Source organism: Priceomyces carsonii, assembly GCF_900007245.1.
Source record: "Priceomyces carsonii strain CBS4050 genome assembly, scaffold: Debaryomyces_carsonii_scaffold_4, whole genome shotgun sequence".
Lineage (NCBI taxonomy): Eukaryota > Fungi > Ascomycota > Pichiomycetes > Serinales > Debaryomycetaceae > Priceomyces > Priceomyces carsonii.
The window spans coordinates 200,324-223,012 of NW_026946677.1; the positions used below are offsets into that span (position 1 = coordinate 200,324).

At 36.1% G+C, this 22,689-nt stretch overlaps 13 protein-coding genes across 13 annotated transcripts, besides 1 other annotated feature; 7 read left to right on the forward strand and 6 right to left on the reverse strand.

Annotated features, from left to right (window-relative positions):
• Nucleotides 1–3: 3 nt before the first annotated feature.
• Nucleotides 4–2,868, reverse strand: GEF2 (Gef2p; the record flags this gene model as incomplete). Its single annotated transcript, XM_062953524.1, has 1 exon — nucleotides 4–2,868. The coding sequence occupies one exon, from the start codon at nucleotides 2,866–2,868 to the stop codon at nucleotides 4–6; it is 2,865 nt and encodes a 954-aa protein (XP_062810318.1).
• A 1,370-nt stretch (nucleotides 2,869–4,238) lies between these two features.
• Nucleotides 4,239–4,322: a sequence feature (Short protein (PRCAT00003585001, CUM65932.1) was converted to a misc_feature.).
• A 574-nt stretch (nucleotides 4,323–4,896) lies between these two features.
• PRCAT00003586001 (uncharacterized protein) lies at nucleotides 4,897–5,241 on the forward strand (the record flags this gene model as incomplete). The annotated part of the gene is made up of 2 exons (XM_062953525.1): nucleotides 4,897–4,953; nucleotides 5,047–5,241. The coding sequence occupies 2 exons, from the start codon at nucleotides 4,897–4,899 to the stop codon at nucleotides 5,239–5,241; spliced, it is 252 nt and encodes an 83-aa protein (XP_062810319.1).
• Nucleotides 5,242–5,730: 489 nt separating this feature from the next.
• PRCAT00003587001 (U2-type spliceosomal complex subunit) lies at nucleotides 5,731–6,639 on the forward strand (the record flags this gene model as incomplete). The annotated part of the gene is made up of 1 exon (XM_062953526.1): nucleotides 5,731–6,639. The coding sequence occupies one exon, from the start codon at nucleotides 5,731–5,733 to the stop codon at nucleotides 6,637–6,639; it is 909 nt and encodes a 302-aa protein (XP_062810320.1).
• Nucleotides 6,640–6,884: 245 nt separating this feature from the next.
• On the reverse strand, nucleotides 6,885–8,000 carry PRCAT00003588001 (chromatin DNA-binding HSP70/DnaK family ATPase; the record flags this gene model as incomplete). Its single annotated transcript, XM_062953527.1, has 1 exon — nucleotides 6,885–8,000. The coding sequence occupies one exon, from the start codon at nucleotides 7,998–8,000 to the stop codon at nucleotides 6,885–6,887; it is 1,116 nt and encodes a 371-aa protein (XP_062810321.1).
• A 161-nt stretch (nucleotides 8,001–8,161) lies between these two features.
• Nucleotides 8,162–8,932, forward strand: SPC34 (Spc34p; the record flags this gene model as incomplete). The annotated part of the gene is made up of 1 exon (XM_062953528.1): nucleotides 8,162–8,932. The coding sequence occupies one exon, from the start codon at nucleotides 8,162–8,164 to the stop codon at nucleotides 8,930–8,932; it is 771 nt and encodes a 256-aa protein (XP_062810322.1).
• A 114-nt stretch (nucleotides 8,933–9,046) lies between these two features.
• Nucleotides 9,047–9,446, reverse strand: RPL30 (60S ribosomal protein eL30; the record flags this gene model as incomplete). Its single annotated transcript, XM_062953529.1, has 2 exons — nucleotides 9,047–9,367; nucleotides 9,426–9,446. The coding sequence occupies 2 exons, from the start codon at nucleotides 9,444–9,446 to the stop codon at nucleotides 9,047–9,049; spliced, it is 342 nt and encodes a 113-aa protein (XP_062810323.1).
• A 987-nt stretch (nucleotides 9,447–10,433) lies between these two features.
• On the forward strand, nucleotides 10,434–10,904 carry RPL24A (60S ribosomal protein eL24; the record flags this gene model as incomplete). The annotated part of the gene is made up of 1 exon (XM_062953530.1): nucleotides 10,434–10,904. The coding sequence occupies one exon, from the start codon at nucleotides 10,434–10,436 to the stop codon at nucleotides 10,902–10,904; it is 471 nt and encodes a 156-aa protein (XP_062810324.1).
• Nucleotides 10,905–11,139: 235 nt separating this feature from the next.
• FGR10 (Fgr10p) lies at nucleotides 11,140–12,234 on the reverse strand (the record flags this gene model as incomplete). The annotated part of the gene is made up of 1 exon (XM_062953531.1): nucleotides 11,140–12,234. The coding sequence occupies one exon, from the start codon at nucleotides 12,232–12,234 to the stop codon at nucleotides 11,140–11,142; it is 1,095 nt and encodes a 364-aa protein (XP_062810325.1).
• Nucleotides 12,235–12,745: 511 nt separating this feature from the next.
• On the forward strand, nucleotides 12,746–14,392 carry PRCAT00003593001 (uncharacterized protein; the record flags this gene model as incomplete). The annotated part of the gene is made up of 1 exon (XM_062953533.1): nucleotides 12,746–14,392. One exon carries the CDS (start codon nucleotides 12,746–12,748, stop codon nucleotides 14,390–14,392), a length of 1,647 nt encoding a protein of 548 aa, XP_062810326.1.
• Nucleotides 14,393–15,012: 620 nt separating this feature from the next.
• Nucleotides 15,013–16,551, reverse strand: PRCAT00003594001 (uncharacterized protein; the record flags this gene model as incomplete). Its single annotated transcript, XM_062953534.1, has 1 exon — nucleotides 15,013–16,551. One exon carries the CDS (start codon nucleotides 16,549–16,551, stop codon nucleotides 15,013–15,015), a length of 1,539 nt encoding a protein of 512 aa, XP_062810327.1.
• A 1,268-nt stretch (nucleotides 16,552–17,819) lies between these two features.
• Nucleotides 17,820–18,506, forward strand: PRCAT00003595001 (uncharacterized protein; the record flags this gene model as incomplete). Its single annotated transcript, XM_062953535.1, has 1 exon — nucleotides 17,820–18,506. One exon carries the CDS (start codon nucleotides 17,820–17,822, stop codon nucleotides 18,504–18,506), a length of 687 nt encoding a protein of 228 aa, XP_062810328.1.
• Nucleotides 18,507–18,742: 236 nt separating this feature from the next.
• On the forward strand, nucleotides 18,743–20,377 carry PDI1 (protein disulfide isomerase; the record flags this gene model as incomplete). Its single annotated transcript, XM_062953536.1, has 1 exon — nucleotides 18,743–20,377. One exon carries the CDS (start codon nucleotides 18,743–18,745, stop codon nucleotides 20,375–20,377), a length of 1,635 nt encoding a protein of 544 aa, XP_062810329.1.
• Nucleotides 20,378–20,454: 77 nt separating this feature from the next.
• PRCAT00003597001 (glucose-induced degradation complex subunit) lies at nucleotides 20,455–22,659 on the reverse strand (the record flags this gene model as incomplete). Its single annotated transcript, XM_062953537.1, has 1 exon — nucleotides 20,455–22,659. The coding sequence occupies one exon, from the start codon at nucleotides 22,657–22,659 to the stop codon at nucleotides 20,455–20,457; it is 2,205 nt and encodes a 734-aa protein (XP_062810330.1).
• Nucleotides 22,660–22,689: the final 30 nt, after the last annotated feature.

Below are 22,689 nucleotides of genomic sequence, written 5' to 3' on the forward strand. Positions count from 1 at the left end.
AATTTATGCTTGCCTTCTGCAATAGTCGATCAAAACCTTCTTGTCTAAGATGCCAAAATACTCCCCTTCTTTTAATAAAACTATGACACGATTCCCGACTTTATCAAAGATCAAATGGGCAAGACTTACTTCGCAGTCATAGTTTAAAAATATTGGAGAATAGTCTATGTAACTTCCAAAATCAGAATATTCATTCAACAATTTCATAAAATTTTTCATGTCGCCTGCAGAATGATCTTTAATGGAACCATAGTTGAAGTAATCTATGTCACATTCAAAGCGGTTCCGTACAACTTTTAAATTATGCGCTCTGTGATCAGCGCATAATAATTTCTGTTTCGAGTATTTCTCATCTGGCAATAACTTACAATATATATCTTGAGTAATATTGTACTCCAAAAGCAATTCTTTCAATTTATCCAAACAGAACTCTAGCTCAGAAAAGTAAATTAATCCGACACACACTTTATTTTTGACCAAAGGTATACAGCCATCTAGTAAAGACCTTTCTGCTAATTGTAACAATTTGCACTCAAGTGTAGACATAACTACATAAGGAGACTCCGTAATATCCAAGCATAGCTTCTTGCTGTGGCAAGATCCTTCAATTCGACTTAAAGTTTCTTGATAAAAGATGCCATGAAAACGAGATATTTGGGCCGAATTTGGGTTTGTTTCGAAAACTTCACTCTCTCTAATAAGTTCAGCGGCTGTTGTTAAAGGATCCAAAGGCTCAGTTTCAGGAGACATAAATGGGTAGTCATTCTGCTCTAATAAAGATTCGTATAAAGAGTTTTTCTCTAAGAATCCACCGGCCCAATTAGCTACTGCAATTGATACTGAGATTGGCAAGACATAATTGTAAGAGCTGGTTAACTCGAATAATATTGTCACCAATGTAATATTCATTCGAGTGACTCCTGCCATGAATGCACCGGCCCCTATCATTGAATAAATTCCCAAATCTACGCACTCGTTTGCCTTGGTATTGCAAACATATTGCAGAAAGAAGTGGGCATACCAGCTATCTGATCCACTTGTCAATTTTAACCATTGAATGCACAGAGCAAAAATGCGGCCATATAATGCACCTGCAACCATTGAAGGTACGTAGATACCACAGGGTAGCTTCAATCCAAATGTTATGAATGTCAAAATTACCTTGATGACAAATGCTGTGCCTAGTGATAATATCTCTTTGGAGTATGATTCAGGAGATTTAGGACATAATGATATATCCATTTCATTTCGATTACAAGACGTCGCTAGATCTAAAACTAATTCAGATGAAGCTTGTTTAGTGTATGGATTCCAAAAAGTGACCAATCCGGTCAAACAAGAAATTAAAAAGACTTCAAATATAGGATGGGAATCGATCACCTTGAGTTTTCGAAATGTTTTCGGCCAAAACTTCACAAATCGTACAAATGATGCTCCGAACAACCCACCTGCTATACCAATCATTACGAAGAAAATGAGTTCGAAGTATTTCCAGTCCGAATCATACTTTAATTCAAACAAGACTGTCTTTCCAGTGCCGTAAGGATTCAAAAATTTTAAAAATAAAGTAGAACTTATGGCGCAAAAAAATATCTGGAATAACTGATGAGATGGAAGATAGTTATTTATCTCTTCTAAGATAAATAGAACACCACCTAACGGTGATCCGAAGGCTAATGCCACGCCAGCCAGAGCGCTTGCCGACAATACTTGTTTTCTAAAGAGTTCATTGTTATGGATGGAACTCACGAACCTTGTCATGACGTTTCCCACAACTGTAGCCAAATGAACATAAGGCCCCTCCTTTCCCAAAACTAAACCTGAAGCTATCGCTAATATTAAAGATATAGTTTTGGCTATTAAAGTTCTTAGACCTAGAAATCGCCTAATCACGTATCCAGACAAAATTGTTTTAACTTCAGGAACCCCAGATCCTGCTGCGGTGTACAATACTCGCGGAGAAAGAGACATAATCTCTGTTTTGGGTTCGTGATTTGAATTGATCGTGCCAAACTTAAGATCTGTCATATTATTTGCCATTGCGCCTTCAGATTTTCCACTTATCTTGGTAGTAAGCGTTACAAGACAAGCGGCACAAGCCAAAGCAGATGTCAATATCACATATACAATAAAATCAAACCTAATAACATCGCCAAAGGAATTTTTATGAAAAAAACCAGACCATGAAACCCAATTGGGACATGAATTTGAAGACAAATTTTGATTTGAATGAAAAACGTAGCCAGACCTGAATATGTTCATATGCAAAGGTTCCTTCAGTAAACCTGACGATTGGAGAATACAGCACGAGACTTGACTTTGGAGCCAATTGGATTTGCAATAGCCATGTTTGAATCCCACTAATAATATCTCAAACTTATCAATTATAAATGCGATTAAGGAAAAGGAAAATCCAATCAAAATTATGAGCATCCACTTACTGAGAATTAGATAATATTTGTAATAATATGGTAAAAAGGCATCAGAAATATCATCGTGATTATCTGAAATAGTTCTACTCACTAGCTTATTATGCTTCAATTCAAATCTAAACTTATTAGCCAGAATAAATGCCTTTGTCCAATCAATTGTCGTAAAATCATTATAGTAGTTTCGTAAAGTGTATAATGTAGCAGGGGCTATGGGTCTATTTTGAATGGTTTCAGACGGGGTATGTGCTCTATCTGGTTCAATTCTATATGAAAAATCAGCCGCCCCTGGCGTCAAAAGTGGTGATCTGAGATTCAATTTGCCTAGAGATCTAATTTTGCTCATGTGTTTACTCGGTGACGCGCCATCCAGCCTGAAGGAATGGGCCCTGGCAGGTGTCTTTGGATGCAAGTTTGAAATTTCATTTTCATCACGCATCTTCGATAAGTTAATCTGCCTAATAATGCATACCGCCCGTGTTTATTATGCTCGATTATTTTAAAGCTTGATCATGGATATTTTGTTTTGAAAAACACGCGACTCCAAACAATCTATTTGCATGATGCATTGAAAAGCAATAAATGGTTGCGAAAAAGATTAATATGTGAAAGTAAGTATTACAAGTCCAGTAATGATTAAGTTGATAGGTACTCCAACTAGGCTTATCAAAGTCTATTAGGGCTATACTGCAGCAATTTTATTTTTATTAAGGTCAAAAAAGTGAGTATAGTATAAAGTGGTAGGTGTCTTGACTCCTTTTTAACACCGTTCAAGATCTAAAGTGAAAGGCTTGTTTAAAATTTATTCTAAGTGGTAAAATAAAGAAGGATAAACTTCAGAGCTGCATGGTTGTTTTTTGCTATTATTTTTTTTTAAAAATTTTTATTTTTTAGAAAAAAGATTCAGATTAAAATAATAAGTTTAAAAAGAGAGAGAGTCTAACTTGGTGATAGGACTAGAGATTGTATTCATGTCTTAAACTACAATTAATAGGATTAGACTTTGACTTGCTATTGACCTTTATTAGGTAACCCTATAAAAGCAGGAAAGAAGAAAAAAATAAAGCCTCGTGAGCTGCTTCAGCCGTAAAGCGTGAGTAGACAACGCATAGATCTTAAATATAACCTGTTAATATATGAAAGGAGACGATAGGTTGGGCACATTTTTTGAGGGTAGTTTCAATAACATGCTACATCACTATCTATGGCTCGTAGTCCTTTATAGGAGTATTGAATCACAGTAAAGTTTGTGGTGGCACGGGTAAACAGAACGCTACACTTTATAAATACATCTGAATAGAAACTAAAAAAAAGGATAAAAAAAATAAAGAGATGGATCCTATAGCTATAGAAGCAGCTAAGATCAAAGTGTTCAACAATAAACTGGACTAAATATATTGGCCCTATGAAAGCATTTAGCTCAACTACTTTTTAATGCAACAGTCGAATGTATCAATCTAACCTAGGCAATTATCACAATTTATACAGTTTTGTAGCTTCTTGGTGTTACATTAACGAGGCTTTCATACGGTTGTCATATAAAACTCATATATCATAAATTTTATGAAGGAATAGGAGGTTCTAAATAATTGTTTTCAAGGGCTACTATCGTACTTAGGTGATTCCTTATGAATACTTGACTACTCTAAGCTTATGTATAGTGTGCTACTATTTAGAATCCCTAGTAGAATGTAATATTCTACTATTGGGAGTATCTCGCGCTTATATACTTTTACAACACTGTTTCAGAGCTGTTTTGCAACACTCCTTCACATTGTGTATACTTATAAGACTGACCCCTTACAAATTTCACCAAGTGGTTCTGTGGTCTAGTTGGTTATGGCATCTGCTTAACACGCAGAACGTCCCCAGTTCGATCCTGGGCAGAATCATTTTTTTAAAATGATTTGAAATCAATTTCTCCTTGAAAGTAGAGTAACAGAGTTAATGTTATCTCAGGAGTGACATTTTAAAAGAGCCAATTCGATTTCACAAATACTTTAAAGCTTTCCCTTGCAAATGGCTGCACTTTTAAGGTTTAAGTGTAAAAAGTTTTCTCATCAATGTGAGAAGTAGAGTTTTGTCCCTACAAACTCTTAAGCTTTCAATCAAAAACTTAGAACCCCTAAAACGATCTAGTATCCTTACACCGTTCATGAGGAAAGATCATGGACGAGTTAAATGCCAGTTGGTGTGAGAAAGCGGATATAATTTTGTGTAACAAATATTCGGTATTTCTTCTCGTCCAACCAATTCTCGATAAATTTCACTACGTTCCAACTCATAGAGAGACCTTTGGGAGACTATAGTCATTTGAAAGACGAAGAAACTTTTAGGTAAGTAGTATCAATATCGTATCTCGGAATTTGAATGCAAAGAATCTCTTATGCTTTGTTTGCAGGAGGATCAATTGAGAGATCGTAACCTATTTTTTTAAACAAAGATAAATACTAACTTGCTAGAGAGAATGTCCACGGAACAAAAAGCAATCAGTACTCCTTCTCGGAACTTGTTAAATGATAAAGTAAGTCTATTCGAATTATTAGCAGCAGACACGAAATCCTATACGCATATCTATGCTCAAACTATTTGCTCATATACTAACTAACCATTACAGTGGGACGTCGTTTTATCTAATGCCTTAATCAAGACTGGTTTAGGATTCGGTGGAGGTGTTTTAGCTTCCATTTTGTTTTTTAAAAGGAGATCATTTCCCGTATGGATCGGAATTGGATTTGGATTAGGTAGAGGTTATTCTGAAGGTGATGCTATATTTAGATCTACCTATGGCTTAAGAAATGTCAAAGCATAAACCAGACGAATGATTTGAAAAGTCTTAATGCTTTTATGGTAATTTAAGACTTATGAAAAGCGATCCAAAGTTTGTTATCATCAGTGGACACTTTTAACTCATAATCATTTAGCTCTTTATGACGAAATATAAAATGCATGAAAAGCAAAACAGTTGGGGGTCTCTGGACTGAGGTCTGCACTTACTACTTCGAATCAAATGTATAAATCTACTAATTGTCAATTTCTCCATTGAATGGACTCATTAGGTTTTTTAAAAAGGAAAAAAAAAAATATGAACACCACTAAACCTCTCAGGGCTCCGCTAATTAGCATAAAAAGTGATTATGAACTCATTGGTGAGCTATATGTACAATCTCCATTTTAGATAGATAACGAAAGAAACATTTATTTAAAAAATGTCGTAAATTAGTACCTAAGCCGATCAGTATATTATTTCGCGCTTAAAGGCATGAAAGCACGCATCTTACTCACATTTGAATTAAATAACATGAGTAACAACTTGGGAAAGCTCATAGAAAATGGTAAAATAGACTTGTACGAGTATCTTGAAGTTTCTCCTACTGCTACAGAGGGTGATATACGGCGGCAGTATAGGAAAAAAGCTTTGATATTTCATCCAGACAAAAGTACTGGTAATGAAGAGCAATTCAATTTGTTATCTAAGATTTACGAAATTTTAATAGACTCTCAATTAAGAAGTGATTATGATAGAATCAGACTAATTAATATAAATAAAGGGCTGAGAAGCGAAAAGCTTGATGATCTTACTAAAAAGTTTAGAAGTGAATTAGCCAGGGCCGAGAATGAGTTTAGAAATAGAAGTTCCGGGTTCAATAGCCACGAAGAAATAAATACAAGACAATGGAAATATAATATAAATCAGTTAAAAGAAGAGGGTCTCAGAAAGCGTCGGGCTCTTGAGGTTTTAACTAATGGAGCTCTCAAAATTGATAAGGTGCCCGTATCCTATGTATCCTTTCAGGACTTACCTGTGAATGAAATTTCTTCATTTTTAAAAAATTCGAGATCCAATATCGTTACAGTTTTGTGGAAAAGCAAACCAAAATTAGAAGGATTGATAAATGCTGAGGTCTTGACAGAAATAATGTCAATTTTTGGTTCAGTAAAGTCATGTGTAGTCATTGGGAAGGTTTTCAAGTATGAGTCTGCGAATGTGGAATTTTTTGAAAGATCTGGTGCTCAAAGAGCTGTCAAACACAATTTCAAAACTACTGCTGCTATTTGGGAAGGCACTAAAGTAAGGAAACTAGCTAGCCTTTTGAGAGAGTGCAATTTCGCTGGCAGTAATGCCATTTCAAGTAAGTTGGATCAAACCATAGAAAGAAAGTCAGAGGATAACATTGAAGCAATACTCCATAAACTAATTCAAAAATAATTAATCACTGTGAAACCCGTATCTGACTTGATTATAGTGGAAAAGATTAAAGAAGCGTTACAATCGAGCCTTTTCATGGTTTGCTTAATATGTGACCTTGTTTCCCAAAAAAATAATTTTTTAGGCGTTGCAATTACAGGCTAAAGTAGCAATCATTCTAGCCTGTCTTGCTAAGGTCAAAGGTATCCGTTTTAGATATTATGGTCTATACCATTTTACGTATATTAAAACTAATTGAACGTGAGTCACTCTCTCCACTTAACTAGAACTTCGTCTGTTCTAAACCTTTGACTACATACGGTATTCCAAAGTTCATTCGTTTGGCCCATTCTATAGCTCAATAGTCCCGCGTGTGCTATCATAATTCCATTGTCAATGCAAAATCGCTCATCGGTTGCGTATATTTGGCCATTTCTTCGACTCTTCACCATGATGGCCATCATTTCTTGTAACCTTTCATTCGATCCAACACCACCGACAATCAACACCTGATTACTGTTGACGTGAGCCATTGCCCTTTCAGTGATTTCTACCAACATAGCGAATAAGATTTCTTGCAAAGAGAAGCATAAATCTTCTGCTGTAATTAAGTCTCCAGTTTCAGGATCTCTCAAATCGCTCTCTCCTTCAGAAAACAAATCTTTCGCAATGAGATCAATGTGAGCCAAAATACCTGACATAGAGAGATCCATTCCCTTAACTGTATATGGTAAGGACAATAAATGCCTCCCTTTTTTAGCCATTTGCTCTATATTATATCCTGGTGCAGGTTCATTTGGGATTTTCAACGTCCTTGCAAACCTATCTAAACAATTTCCTATAGCTATATCTAAGGTTTCTCCGAAAATTCGATATCTTTGTCTCGAATATGCAATTACTTGAGTATTTCCTCCGCTGACATATAAAACGACTGGATTGTAAGCACCTGTAATTTCTCTACCCATCTCTATATGGCCAATGCAATGATTTACACCAACAATGGGCTTATTCCATAGCTGGCTCAACGTTCTGGCGACTACCACAACGCTTTGAAGTGGAGCCCCCATTCCTGGACCCTGTGTGAAGCAAATGCAGTCAATGTCATGTCCCTTCACTTTTGCTGTAGCTAAAGCCTTCTTTATAATACGACTCACCCAGTTTCTATGGTGTCTTGCCGTATCTCTTGGCAAAAAGCCTTCCCCTGGTGGAGTGACATACGTGTCCCTGATATTTGATAATATTTCGGCACGGTTGTTCTTGTCAAGTTGCCCTAGTTTGTGTTTGATAACACCAACGCCCAATTTATTTGCAGAACCCTCTAAGCCTAATGCTAAATAATAACCCTTGCCCGGCTTAGCATATTTATCAAGGTCAACAACCATATCAAAAATGAAAACTCTACATCTTAGACTTTTTTCTGATCTCTTTTTGGTGTCAAAAAGATGATTTGATCAAAGTGCAGGACTGATATTCTCATAAGTAAAGCGTTATCAAAACATAAACAAAAAATGTATGATATATTATTATATCTATTAATTATCGAATGCCTTCAATAACATACTTCTTAGAACGTTCTGAACAGTCGATTCAGTCGCTACAGAACTTAAAATTCAACTCGCCAGGTATTTTTACTAATGCGATTGTCAGCAATCCTGAAATAACAAAGTTATTAAAAGACCCATCCCCAGACGAAAATTCACTTTACAGAATTAAAAAAGTCAACGATAGGGACACTAGACTCGATGTGAGTCCAGAAAGAATTGATGGAAGAACGTCTTATGTAAATCGAAGTTTTAACGAGCAAATGTTACGGAGAAAAAACGAAGAAAAGCGTACAGCAGTAGTAATTCCTAAAATAATTGAAAGGAATGATCCTGAACTTGAGTTGAACTCATCCCCTACAAGATCACAATCAAATTCAAGCAAAGGAATTCACTTGATTCCAGAGACAAAAAATTTGGGAGAGTTGTGCATTAAAGTTTTGGAGACAATTGAGAAATATCCGAATTTAATTAATAGCTATGACAAGTTAGTAACAAAGTTGGTTCAATATAAAAGTGAATACGATTTGCTTGCAAATGAAATGGAAGGATTGGAAAATGAAATACAGCATCAAAGAGAACAGCTAAACTATCTAAATATAAATTATAGTGACCTTAATAGCCCTGTAAAATCAGGGTCTGAATTGACACAACAAAGCCAAGAAGACAGCTCTGAAAAAGTTGATATTGACGAGTATCTAAAAAAAGAAGAACAGGAAATCAAGGAGCTAGAAGACATGTTAAATAAGAGACAACGATTGAGTCTAGAGTAACTTTATGATAAACAAAAGAAATAGCGATCATCACAAGCCTGAGTCGGATGTACAAATGTAATTTTTTAATTGAGATCAAAGTCCAGTCTATTACTATACAAAACGTAGATTTAATTAGTTAAGGCTAGAAAGGATATCAGAGTCACCTGCGTCGATAACAGCTAAAGTACCAACTCTGAATAATTTACCACAGACAGTACCTAATTCATTGTTACCACCTTGGTAGTAGTAAACTTGAGTCTTAGACAACATGGCATAATATTCCAATTCTGACTTTCTCAAGACTGGCGTGTTACCAGCAATTATAACTAACTTAGCTTTACCAGTTCTTAAGGATTTAACAACAGATTTGTAACCCAAGGTGTATTTACCAGATTTGATAACTAAACCTAACTTGGCGCTAATGTTCTCTTGGTTCTTTGCGGATTTTGGTGCCTATTCGATGTTAGTAAATATCAAATTTTGATAGATCGTATTGGGTCAGAAATAGTACCATTCTTCTTGAACCTACCATATCGCTGGTCTTTTACCCAATTTGTTAAAGTTCTTCATCTTATGGTTACTGTTTAAAGCTAGTAATAGTGAGAACAAGTTGCAATCATCTTGGACTAGAGCCTTTCCCAATACGACACGGATCTGAAAATATACTGACCATCTCTGTGTTTGTATTATTACACTCCGGTCTTTATTAATTAAGTGAAAGAAGGTGTTGTATTCTTTTGAAATATAATAGAAAAAGATGTATTATGTTCAGGCTATGAAAATTTTTTTTCATTCAGACTACCCTTCCTGTATGATTTTTACATAATATGCACACTGTAAAAGCGACCTTAGTGGAGGCGCCACATAGTAAGACAGCGACAGTAGTGTCAAACTCATTTAATAGCAGTCATCTTAGCACGTGTAAATCAAATGACTTTAAGGTCTCAATAGTTTATCGTCGTATGCACGTACATTGAGATAATCATAGGCTGCTTATATTTGTGTAACACTTTAGTATTTTTGTGTCACATTAACTTTTTTTTTTTAAGTAGAGTCTTTCCAAAATGGTGAGCCGGGCCCGAATAATCACTGAAAAATTGTTCAAAAATTTTTACTTTCACAATTTTAGTAAAGGATAATATATTGATATAAGATAGAGGTATGTAAATGTTTGCAGAATACTCGATGGTGACCATTGAATACAACGAGGCATGTGAATAGCGTTAGATATAACTAAGTGACGGCTTGGCTAAGGTTCAAAATAGAAGACGACTAATAAATGAAAGGAGGGCCAGAATTTACTTTGAAGTAGCCTGAATGATTGGGGCATCTAGATATTCTAGGAATGAATAAAATATTGTCAGTACGCGGCAGGAGAGATTTACCCATGAAAAAAGTACGGGCCTATGAAGACATATTCTAATTAGATTCACACACTTAGATAAATCTTCGTATGCTTCTCCTGGTGACACAACGAGTGATTAAAATTTTCTTAGAGTACTAACAATTTTTAGTAAAAATGAAGGTTGAAATCGATTCCTTTTCTGGTTCAAAAATCTATCCAGGTAGAGGTACCTTGTTTGTTAGAGGTGACTCAAAGATCTTCAGATTCCAATCATCCAAATCTGCCTCTTTGTTTCAGCAAAGAAAGAACCCAAGAAGGATTGCTTGGACTGTTTTATACAGAAGACAGCACAAGAAAGGTATCTCTGAAGAAACTGCTAAGAGAAGATCTAGAAGAGCCGTAAAGCATCAAAGAGCTATTGTAGGTGCTCCTTTGGAGTTGATCAAGGAAAGAAGGTCAATGAAGGCATCCGATAAGAAGGCTGCAAGAGAACAAAAATTAGCCAAGGACAAAGAAGCTAAGAAGGCAGCTAAGGCTTCAAGAAAGGCTGAAAAGGCTAAGTCAGCTGCAGCTGGTGCTCAATCTAGAGTTTCTAAGCAACAACAAAAGGGTGCTTTCCAAAAAGTGCATGCTACCTCTCGTTAAGTTATCTTACCAATTTAACTATGTATTTTAAGTATATTGGTGGGTTTCTTTTGAAAGAATTTATATTCTTTTAATTGTATGTTCCTTGAAATAGCATATATATACATGTATCTATTTTACATATTAATAATCTCCAACAGTAACAGGAAACGGACATTGCTTGAAAGATTAATTGATCTTAGTCTTCGTGATATACATCTTGCATCAGCCGTATATGCCTTTGAATACTAACCAATTACTTTTTAAATGAGCGTTTTGAAGATACCTTGAATTCACCTCTCGCAAAAGTCTTTCCAGCTTTAGAAGATTGCTTAAGCCTACTTATTATCAACTCTTCCTCTTGATCATGCAATTTAAACCCAAAATAAAACGATTGTGTGCTATGGCAATAAACAATATGACATTGATCGTCTGCGAGACACTTTATGACAACAACCACACCTACATAAACTATAGGCTCACCGTCATTATTAATACCATTCATGCAAAAAAATTTAGAGCGTTCACATATTAATGAAACGACATTTTGGCAAAAGTCATAAGGATCTTTGAGGTTTAATGAGCCCACAATATAATGTGCCAACTGCATCTGTATGATATCTTCACCATTGCCGCTGCACATACACCAAATTTCATACCCTTCTCTTCTAATAAAATCGATCGCGGCGCCAACTATAGCAGCACAACCTATTCTCCCCGGCAACTTGAAAAAGTTGCCACCTGAAGATGTTGCGACGTAAGAATTATTTTCTTGAATACAGCAAATACCTATTGTATCTGAGATTTCGTTTCGTAGTTCTGAATGAAGCTCTGCATTTTTCCCGGTTTCAAATAACCTTCCCCTATATCTTTCATATATCTTATGCATCTTTGGAATGACCAAGTCTTCATTCCCCATATTGTGATCACTGGTCTCAATCGGATTAGGTAGAGAAGTTAGCCTTTGAAATGTCGAAATCGAATCATGATCCAAGATCAAAGGTCTTGTTAATCCCATGTTATTGATTTCACGCAGATAAAGCAGATCCAAAAATTCATAACAACGAACAGTTTCCAGGATCGGATACTTTTTAGTAACGTTATATAATGACCCTTGCGATTTTAGACCATTCTCGAAATATATAAAACTCGAGTCGCATTTAACTTTACCTTCAAGGTTTAAAGATGACCCATATCCAGTATTAGTTAAAGTTGAGGCCTCTAAGACTTGACTTGCAGAAATTAGATCCTTCTGCTTAAGTGCTTCTTTAAGTAGCCGTTTGTAACTATAACTCTTTGAAATTGAGTGGTTGCCCGCTCCTATGTGCGTTACAATTAAGAAAGGATCCATTACATTAATTATCACCAAATCGCGATTATCAGGTACAATTATATAAATATATATCTCTTAATACACATGACTGCCCAGAGTTGTAAATCATTTAATTCTTAGTTCTAAATCTCTAGTAAATGAAGATATACACCTACCACCTTATGACTTTTGATAGCGAGCGACTTCTTTATTGTTAAGTCAACAAAACTACATAAGTGTGATAACGTTTATTACATTTGACATATGAAAATAAAATTGCTATACAACCCTCAAGTGTTTCTTACATTTGAAACATTTTACGAATAAGTATGCCTGAATGAAATGATAAGAGAGCAGAGCCATGAATGGTAACTCTTATATAACGATTTATGGAGATGCTTATTTTGAGTCAGATAATCATACTCTAAATCAGCACGTGCACCAGGAAAAGTATTGGAGATTCGCTAGTAGAGATGACTAATGTTTTGTAAAGGACATTGAACTTATTATATTATTTGAAAGAGGTTCAGCAGAGACGATTTCATTCACAATGTTAAGTTACTTTGGTTTTGGGATATATCGGGATATACGAAATAGATTACCATTCTATGTATCTGACTTTAAAGATGCCTGGAACTATAGAGTAATTCCTTCGATAACGTACATCTTTTTCACCAATGTGCTACCGGCGATAGCATTTGCTCAGGATATGCTAGATAAAACGGACCAAAAATATGGAGTAAACGAAGTCTTATTGAGTTCAGCAATTGCGGGCGTTGTCTTTGGATTATTTTCGGGGCAACCTTTATGCATTGTTGGGGTAACAGGCCCTATCTCTATTTTCAGCTATACAGTTTATGATTTAATGAAACCCAGAGGAACTCCTTATTTTCCTTTCATGTGCTGGATATACTTGTGGTCCATGCTATTTCACTTTGTCATAGCTTTGGGAAACATGGTTTCATTCTTGAAGATTATTAGTACATTTTCTTGTGATGTTTTTGGATTCTTTATTTGCGTTGTTTATATTCAGAAAGGAATACAGATTCTAGACAAACAATTTACTGAAGAAGGATTAGCCAGTGGTTATTGCTCTGTTATGATTAGTTTGTGCATGATTATATGTGGCGTTGGGTCCGGTATCTTGGGACAACAACTTCATTATTTCAAAGGATCAATTCGTAAATTATTCTCAGATTATGGGGTTCCAGCCTCAGTTATATTTTTCACAGGATTTATTCATTTTGGTGGTCACCTTAAAGACACACACTTGGCTACCTTGCCTACCACTACTTCATTTCAACCCACTGATCGTGGTATGGATCGTCCACATGGCTGGTTTATACATTTTTGGCCAGGAAAAAATATTTCTGTAGGAGATGTGTTTTTAGCAATACCTTTTGCTATTCTTTTGACGTTTTTATTTTATTTTGATCACAATGTATCCTCATTAATGTGTCTGCTGAAAGACTATCCCCTCAAAAAACCATCAGCCTTTCATTGGGATTTCTTCTTACTTGGGATTACTACAGGCATTTCTGGTCTTCTTGGTCTACCACCTCCTAATGGTTTAATACCCCAAGCCCCTTTGCATACAGATTCGCTAGTGATACATGACAGTGGCGGCTTAGCAGTTTCCGTAGTTGAACAGAGAATCACTAATACGGTTCAAGGAATGCTAACGTTTGTTTTGTTAACGAAGCCTCTTTTAGTTGTTCTTGCTTTAATACCGCAAGCTATTTTGGCCGGATTGTTTTTTATAATGGGTATCACAGGATTGAATGGGAATATAATTACAAATAAAATTAGGTATGTATTCATGGAATCAGATTATATAAAGAATGACCCTTCCTGTCCTAAGGTATTTAAAGAGATTGACAAGTTGGAAAATAAAAAGTGGTTCTATATTTACTTAGTTTTGCAACTAATTGCATTTGGATTTGAATTTGGTATCACATTGACAAAAGGAGCCGTGGGGTTTCCTGGAGTCTTGATGTTTTTTGCAATTTGTGCGGAATGGATTTGGCCCTTAATAATACCTCGTGACGAATTGGATAAATTGGATGGTGAAGTTGCTGATGAAATTGTCACCAAAAGTTTAGTTATCATAAAGAACCCCAAGGGTAAAAGGTCACCCGAAGGTGAAGAATCTTGGCGTAGCAGTGACATCGAAATGTCTTCTATTGAAGATATTTAAAGCTATTTACTTCATATTTTTATACTAATACCCTCATTGAATGTATCGGTTCCTATCATCGGCTGTAAGTTATGAATTGCAATTTGCAACCTAATTAGTGAGTTTAAGATAATTTACATATTAATGTTTATGAATAATTTATATTCAAAGTATAGAGAAAGTAAACTGCGTTGATTATTGGTCATCATATCAAATAATAAATAAGGTTATACTTTTTTTTTATGTTTTTATATTATATTTTAAAACTTCGAAAGTAAATTTTTTTTAAATAGTTTTTTCTTTTTTGGCAATTTTTCTTCAGATAGTAATGAATTATCTCCAAGCATAGAGAATTCAAAGTTTGTCAACGTCACTCTTAATCTTAAAAAAAAAAAATAGTCAAAATATTGATATCAGTAATTAATAGTTCCAACCATTTCTTTTGAAACTAATGCATGAATTTATATTCTTTTCTGAATAACTTTTCTTTTTGGGCTTTTAACAGTGAGCTCAATTAAATGATATTATAAAGTCACCGTAAAAATGCCTATGCTTTCATTAATTCTATAATCTAATCTTAAACTTAAGACTAGAAATCAATGCAAAAAAGGACAGTGAGGTGCTTGCAAACCTATTTAGATTCAAGCATCATTAGGCAAAAGCCATTGGCGGAAGTTCCCTTTTACCCTCAATTGAATATCATCAACAGTGGCGGTATCAACCGATTTGTCATTAATATAATTGATCTCCAAGTTTTCGCATTTAAGTATAGAGTCCAAAACTATTGAGTCAGCGTCAATTTCTTTGTTATCAATTGAATTCTGAATTCCATTTATGATGATCTTGACCCTCTTAAAGTTTAAAATAAATGGCAAAGACACCCAGCCATGCGATTCGTCCATATTTTTCCTCAAATAGACATCTCTAATTAAGTTCTCTAATGAAAAATAGTAATCAATTTGCTGCTTCAAAGCCTCTTGAGGTTCTTGCTTTGGAGAGATTGGAGGGGGGATTTGAACCTCTGGTGTCGGAAAACCAAATGAGCCATTTGCATACCCACTCATTTGTGGGTAGCCTTGCGGTCTGAATTGATTTTGCCTGAACTGATTGTTAAAATTAGGAAAACCTTGACCTTGTACTAATGGCTGTGGATGATAAAAGCCATTCTGAGATGGCAGCTGACTACCAACATGAAATCGTTGCTTGTATTGTTGTGGAGTATTCGTTGCAACATTATAGCGCCTGTAGTTATTCTTACCGAAGCCAGAAAGTGATCCATTGGCATTGTACCTTGGCTTCGATGCCTCCTGGTATTGTTGCTGGGGAAACTGACCCTGTTGAATTGGCTGGTATGGAGGTTGCTGGAATTGTTGATATTGAATATAAGCCGAATTCTCGGACCCATTAAATACAAGATCATTAGGGACATCCAGAATTGGTACTCCACGGTTTGCGTTACCAGCTGAAAAACTATTTACAGACTTTTGATCACTTTGAGGGGATTGATGATCATGATTTCCGTTGGGAGCATTTTTATTATTGTTTTTAACACCTCCATTCTGCTTCCTAGAACTAGTCTGGTTCTGCGAGACAGAAGTCGTACTATTGACATTGGTGTTGCCACCATTACTTTGCTTTTTGTTCTTCCTATTTCTGTTTTGTTTCTGGCCATTGTTTCTTGCGTTTGGCAAGACAACCTTAGCACTAATAGGTACCCACTTATTCGTGATTGGCTTGATGAACTTCTGCAGTTGAGATCTATTTTGGTTTTGACCCTCCAATTGGTTAACTTTATCTGGAGTCGGCCACTTATGCTCATCAACATTAACAGAAGACAGTGCATCCTTAGGGGGTAAACCATTAGAGCCCCATACAGACTTTTCAGGAACAGGTGCTGGTGCAAGAGACTTCTTCTCTTTCTTGCCTTCATTAACAGGTATCGATTTCGATGACAAGGGAATATCGTCGCTATCACCAGTCTCTTGATTCGAAGCAGAAAGTGTGGTGTCCGAGTTATTTCCAGAATTGGGAGACTTGACCAGATACAAGACGTTTGAGCTAGTGTCTACCAGATTACTTGAGTCAAAAGCACTCATTGTTTCACTACTGAGCTCCATACTCTTGTCTACCGGGTTGGTTCCCTTGGCAGCGACATTAGCATAAGATACAGTGGATGTCATTTCGAAATACACAGACGAAAGTAAAAACTTGAATAGTTGTTGAGATCTAGCTTTGTGAGTTGCGTATCTGCGTTTAACTGTTAAAGCGTGCTCCGAGTATAAATTTTGTTAGGAGTGCTTCTCTATTCTTTTTAAAGAAACTGCACTGTCTCACAAGCTGAAGCTACGTGAAATAATTTTCTGAGTATGCTTTAGCTCTCGTGGATAGTAGAACCTTCTGGAGAGCCTATTTGCCTTTGCAATATTTTAGCCACCCTTGTTAGCTATGCACCTATATCAGAACGTTGGGACGATGTTTAAGCGTTATCTTAATATGCAGCAGATTTACCTATGTACTCCTCCCTGATCGACGGTACTCTGGTAAGAAATAGTATCTTTCAAGTTAAGAAACAACCTAAAAGATTTTTTAAAAGCGATTGATTTGGCGGTAACTTGAAAATTTTTGTTAACCGCTCACTAAAAAGTTTGTTACCAAAAATGTCCTCATAAATTTTTTTTTCCTACATGATTTGCATACTGTCTGTCTGAACCTAACAATTCCCTTAAGCGTTCGCACCGGACATTATGGGTGTGGACCAGATCGTCGCACTACCCCAAAATCCTCATTTTAACGTCAGAGAAAGAGAATGCGAGGTAAGAGACAGATGTGGGCAGGACAATTATTCGGAAGACGCACAGATACAAAATTCTTGGAGCCGAAGATAACTACGGATACGATGTCACGTTCGAATGAAATGATGTAGTCACCTCATTAAAGTTGGAAATAATGAAGCAGATTATTCCTTTCTTTTTCTGAAACAATTCTTGTAGGTATACAGTAGAAATCATTGAAAGTTCCAGAAAGGAGTGATAGCATTTCATGCAAAGTAAGAGCAGCTACCAACGATGCAGCTCTTATTCCCAATGCAACGCTAACCTATTACTTCTAATGACAATTTTATTAAATAGAGGTCCTGCACAATATAATGATATTACCTCTAAACGGTATTGCCATAAATGAGACTGTCTCCACGCTTTTGTACCGAGTATGAAAGATTAACAACATATTTTTTTAGAAATTACAGGTGAAAATTATATAATATTGTATTTTGAGGTGGCTGGGACATACTTGAATAAATAATACTAATCTGGGGATATTATACAAGGACGTGAATAGCTTCGCTTTGTGTATAAAGTTTCCCGCCCCTGAAAACGCTTGATTCTAGTGATTAAAAAACTCATTCTAGCGAGTAAGACTGATTGAATAAATTCTGAGTCAAGATCTTCTGATGTCAATATTGAATAATAGCCTTTATCGTCCGATCTTAGAGGCTATACGGTCTTCGAGAAATGGTATAGTTTATGGTGGTAAGTTGCGATTCTCGCATGCATTAGTGATTAATCTCTTATACCAATCAGGGCCTCTTAAACCAAGATTGAAACAAGTTATAAAAGCAACAAAGAGTCATGCTGAAGTTTTAGCAGGATTTGCCGTTATTTACAAGATTGCTTGCAAAATATTGGCCAATGACGCTGCATTGGGTAGTAAAAATTCAGGACTCGTAAAATTTCTAGCTGGAGGCTTAAGTGGATGGGTTGTCTATTCCCAGAACTTCAATTACTTTCATCCTGGAATTACACACCAAATAACCTTATACTGCTTTTCCAGAGTTATGATAGCTCTGTGCAAGATTATTTTAGACACTTTTCTCAATTGTTACCAACCCAAATTGTATCAACTTAATGGCGAATCTATCATATACAAAGACCTATCAGTATCACAACAGAAGAAACTTAAACTGACTATATATAACAAATCTTGGAAATATCTTGCTGTCTTTACATGGGCATTAGTGATGTTTATATATGATTACCAACCTCAGTACTTGCAAAGCTCTTTGAGACATAGCATGGCCTACATATATGATGTTGAAACGGAGTCATGGGGCAGTTGGAGAGAGTTTTTTGGTATTTAAATAATTCAGACTTACTTTAATATTCATTTACACTTAGAATTCTGTCAAACGTAGCATTGGTACAGTCGCACGCAGTCAAATTTTGGTTTACGTGTTATCTTTAATTTTCTCAATAATTTCGAAAATCGTATTTAATAAGCGAATCTTCTAAAATATCCACTGTCACCGAAGAATCTATTATTCTAGGTTATAAATATTGATCAGTAGTCTTTGAAGAGAGAAAATTAGCACACGTTATGAAGCTCTGGAAAATATCTACGCAAACTTTGGCTGTCTTGTTAGCCGCTGTGACTTCTGTACATGCTGGGGGTCCTACCGATGGCGAAGCCACTGCAGATCCTGACTCTGCTGTCGTTAAATTAACTGGTCAAGAATACGAATCATTTATCAAAGAGAACCCATTGATTTTGGCAGAATTCTTTGCCCCATGGTGTGGTTATTGTAAACAACTTGGTCCGGAGTTTTCAAAGGCTGCGGACGCATTAAATGATTCACACCCAAATATCAAATTAGCCCAAATTGACTGTACTGTTGAAGAGTCGTTGTGCTCAGAGAAGGGAATTAGAGGATATCCCACTTTGAAGGTTTTGAGAGGTCCAGAAAATGACCCTGAGGATTACGCTGGACCCAGGGACGCTGATGGAATTGCAAAATATATGGTCCAGCAATCTTTGCCACCAGTCATAGTCGCTAATAACATAAGTGATTTTGAAGAGATTGTACTTGAAGAGACCAAACCATATATTGTCCAGATCGCTTCATCGGAAGCAACTAATGCCACCTTTAATGCAATTGCCGCTAAAATGAGGAATGATTTTACTTTCATTAATGTCGATTCTAAAGACTTGATTAAAGAATTAAACTCGAAATATTCTAACGTCAAATTAAGTCCTTCTAAGAATAAATACTTAGTGGTTCATCCTTCTGAGTTCGATGATGTCAGAGAGTTTTCAGGTGACGTTACAGAAGAAGCTCTCTCAGATTTCGTTAAGTCAGAAGTTATTCCTTATTTTGATGACATTGGGAGAGAAAATTTTATGACGTATATGTCATCACCTTTACCTTTAGCTTACTATTTTTACAACACCGAAGATGAGAGAAAGGCTGTCGAGAATACTCTTAAGAAGCTCGGAAAGACCTACAAGAACAAAATTAATTTTGTTGGCTTGGATGCTCTGGTTTTCGGTAGACATGCCGAATCCTTGAATATGGACCCTGAAATTGTCCCATTATTTGCAATCCAGCATCTCGAGACTAATAAAAAATATGGTATCAATCAATCTGAACATCCAGAAGGTCCATCAGTCTCAGCCATCGAAGACTTTGTTAAAGACTTCCTTGCAGGCAAAGTATCACCAATTATCAAGTCTGAGCCATTGCCAACTGAAGAGGAGGTAACAAATCTGCCAGTCGTCAAATTGGTTGCACATAACCATGACGATGTGTTGAAAGATTTGAGTAAGGATGTCTTTGTCAAATACTATGCTCCATGGTGTGGTCATTGCAAAAAATTGGCCCCAACTTGGGAAGAATTGGCAGTTATATATGACTCAAACAAGCCGGATTCTCAAGTTGTGATCGCTAATATTGATGCCACTGCTAATGACGTCGAAACTTCTGAAGTCATTGATGGTTTCCCAAAATTGATTTTCTACCCAGCTAATGGTAAGGTCGACGAGAAAGGCTTCAGGGAATCTATAGTTTATGAAAGCCCGAGAGATTTAGATTCTTTGATTGATTTCATTAAAGAAAGCAGTCATGACAAAGTTGATGGTCATAAAGTGAAGGAGCAAAAATCTGCAGAAGGCAGTGTCGAAGATGACGAAGAATCAGAAGAAAGCTCTACGAAAGGTGAACACGATGAACTCTAATTCATTTATTCTCTTTGTCTATAGTAAGAAATAAAAAAAGAAAGAACAGAAATTATAAGCGAATGCAGAAAATCGAACTACCCATTCCAATCGGGGGGCCCCCATATTTTTACTGTCTTGTCGTCACCAACAGAACACCAAAGCTTACCATAATCTTTATTATTGTCTCGGATTTGATAGCCATTGTTCCAGTCGACTGAGTTGCACAATCCATTATGACCTTTCACCCGTGTAATTAACTGGCCCGTATTAGTTTTCCATAAATAAATGAAACCATCGTCGCTTCCACTTAAAACTAACTCTTCTTCACCATTTGCTAAATATCCGAAAGTCGACCTTACAATATTTGCACTTTGACTGTGACCGAAGTATTTTTTATATAATGTTGGTCCTCCTGTATCATCATAAAGTTTTGAAATATCCCAAACCTGAAGTTCTTCAGGAACAACATTTACAAGGAGAAATCGGTTGTTGGAAGATATCGAGCATGATGTCAACCTTCCATTCAAATTTAAAGTTGCGAGCTTAGTAGTTATCGACTGTTCGTCTAGCAGATCTGGCACCCGGTAGAAGTTGACACGTTTATCATTATTAGCAGTGATCAAAATCTTACCATCCGGTGTTATGCCCAAATCATTAACTCTATTAAAAGTAGTTTGAATCTTTTTTTTGCTAAGCTCAGGATCATCAGTTTTTGTCTTATCTTGAGTGTCGTTTTCTTCTTCACTCATATTATTATGCTTTTCATCGTCACCTTTCATCTCATCATTAATATATGTATTGTCATCAGAAGTCCCAAAAAAGTCAAAAACTTCCACACCATCCACGTCAAATGCTTTCAAGACCTTATCAAGCGAACCTACAATAAATATCTGCTTAGATGCAATTGTTTTGGGTAAAAATTCACATGTCCATGTTCGGATATTTTGACCCAAAGTAAAGCAGCTAACGAGTTTTACTGGATCTTCTGGAGAGGCTTCCTGAGTAGGTGTATTCTTTAGGCACAAATCACCCAAATACCAAACTCTGACTACTGTGTCCAAATGGCAAGAAACAAGATAGCGCTCTTCAGGATCCCAGCAGCAATATATCACAGCTTTGCTAGCATTGCTAGACGTCTTTTTGGAAAATGGCGTAAATGCCTGGTTGTCCAACATTGCATTAGATTCCAAAATGTGAAGTACCTTAAAGGAATCTAAAACATCATATATTATGACTCTCCCATCCAAAGACCCAGATGCTAGGAATAGCCCCAGTGGAGAGAACTTTGCAAACCAGACCTCATTTACATGCTCAGACAACGTGTGACATAAATGTATCGGAAATGCCTTTTTATTAGCTTCATGTTGTTCTCGACTGAAAGGGATCGACATATCGATAAAAGTATCTGCTTTTGATCTCGGTGATAAATAAAATGGAGATTGCAGATCTTGGTATAGTTTTGCTTGTTCAATGAGCTTCTCTAAGCAATTCACTGGGAGGCTAGAGTGAGACAAAGCATGTGTTTGGATACCACTCTTGAACACCTTATATAGACATTTATTGAGGAGCAGATCTCTCAATGAGCAGATTAAAAACGACAGACTTGAGTCAGTAGCAATAGTTGAATTCGAAAGTACAATATGATTGAAGGCCGTCACCAAATGCTCTTTCGTAAGTGGTAGCTGCAAAAGAAAGGGTAAGAACAAGTTTGTCTCCTTCTCTCTTGATAAATTCTTCAAAACTTCATAGTCAAAAATATTGTTTAATTCATATAGCTCACCCTCCTCATTTTCAATAGAATCTAAGATAGGCATCAATTCATCCCTTAAATACTCAATCAATCCGGTCCCTTGAACTATTGATGATTTACCTATATCACCATTGATGTTATCTACGGGCTGGGACATTAGCACTATACACTCCAACAAGAAAGTTCGTTTTATGAAATAAGTTACAACCAAAAGAACCTTCTTGCTATTCTGATTGTCATTCAACAACTCAAGAAAGTTAACATCTGACGCATTGGAAAATTGGATATCATCACTATCCACAGCCATTTCATTTTCCAAATTATTCAAGCTTGACATCAACTGCGCTAATATAGTTGAGTAATTACCAGTCTTTAGCTCACTTTTAAACCAGTTCACGTATTTACTTTTGCTTAGTTCTACATCATTTGTAGGATCATTAAACTCCTTCTCGGAATTCAGTTCATGTTCCAATTGTATGGCAAGATCTTGATAACCGAGTTCAGTAAGAGAATTCTGAATTAATTGTAGCAAAAACTTCTTAGGTACCATAACAGATGCTCCGGTTTAGATTTTATTGTT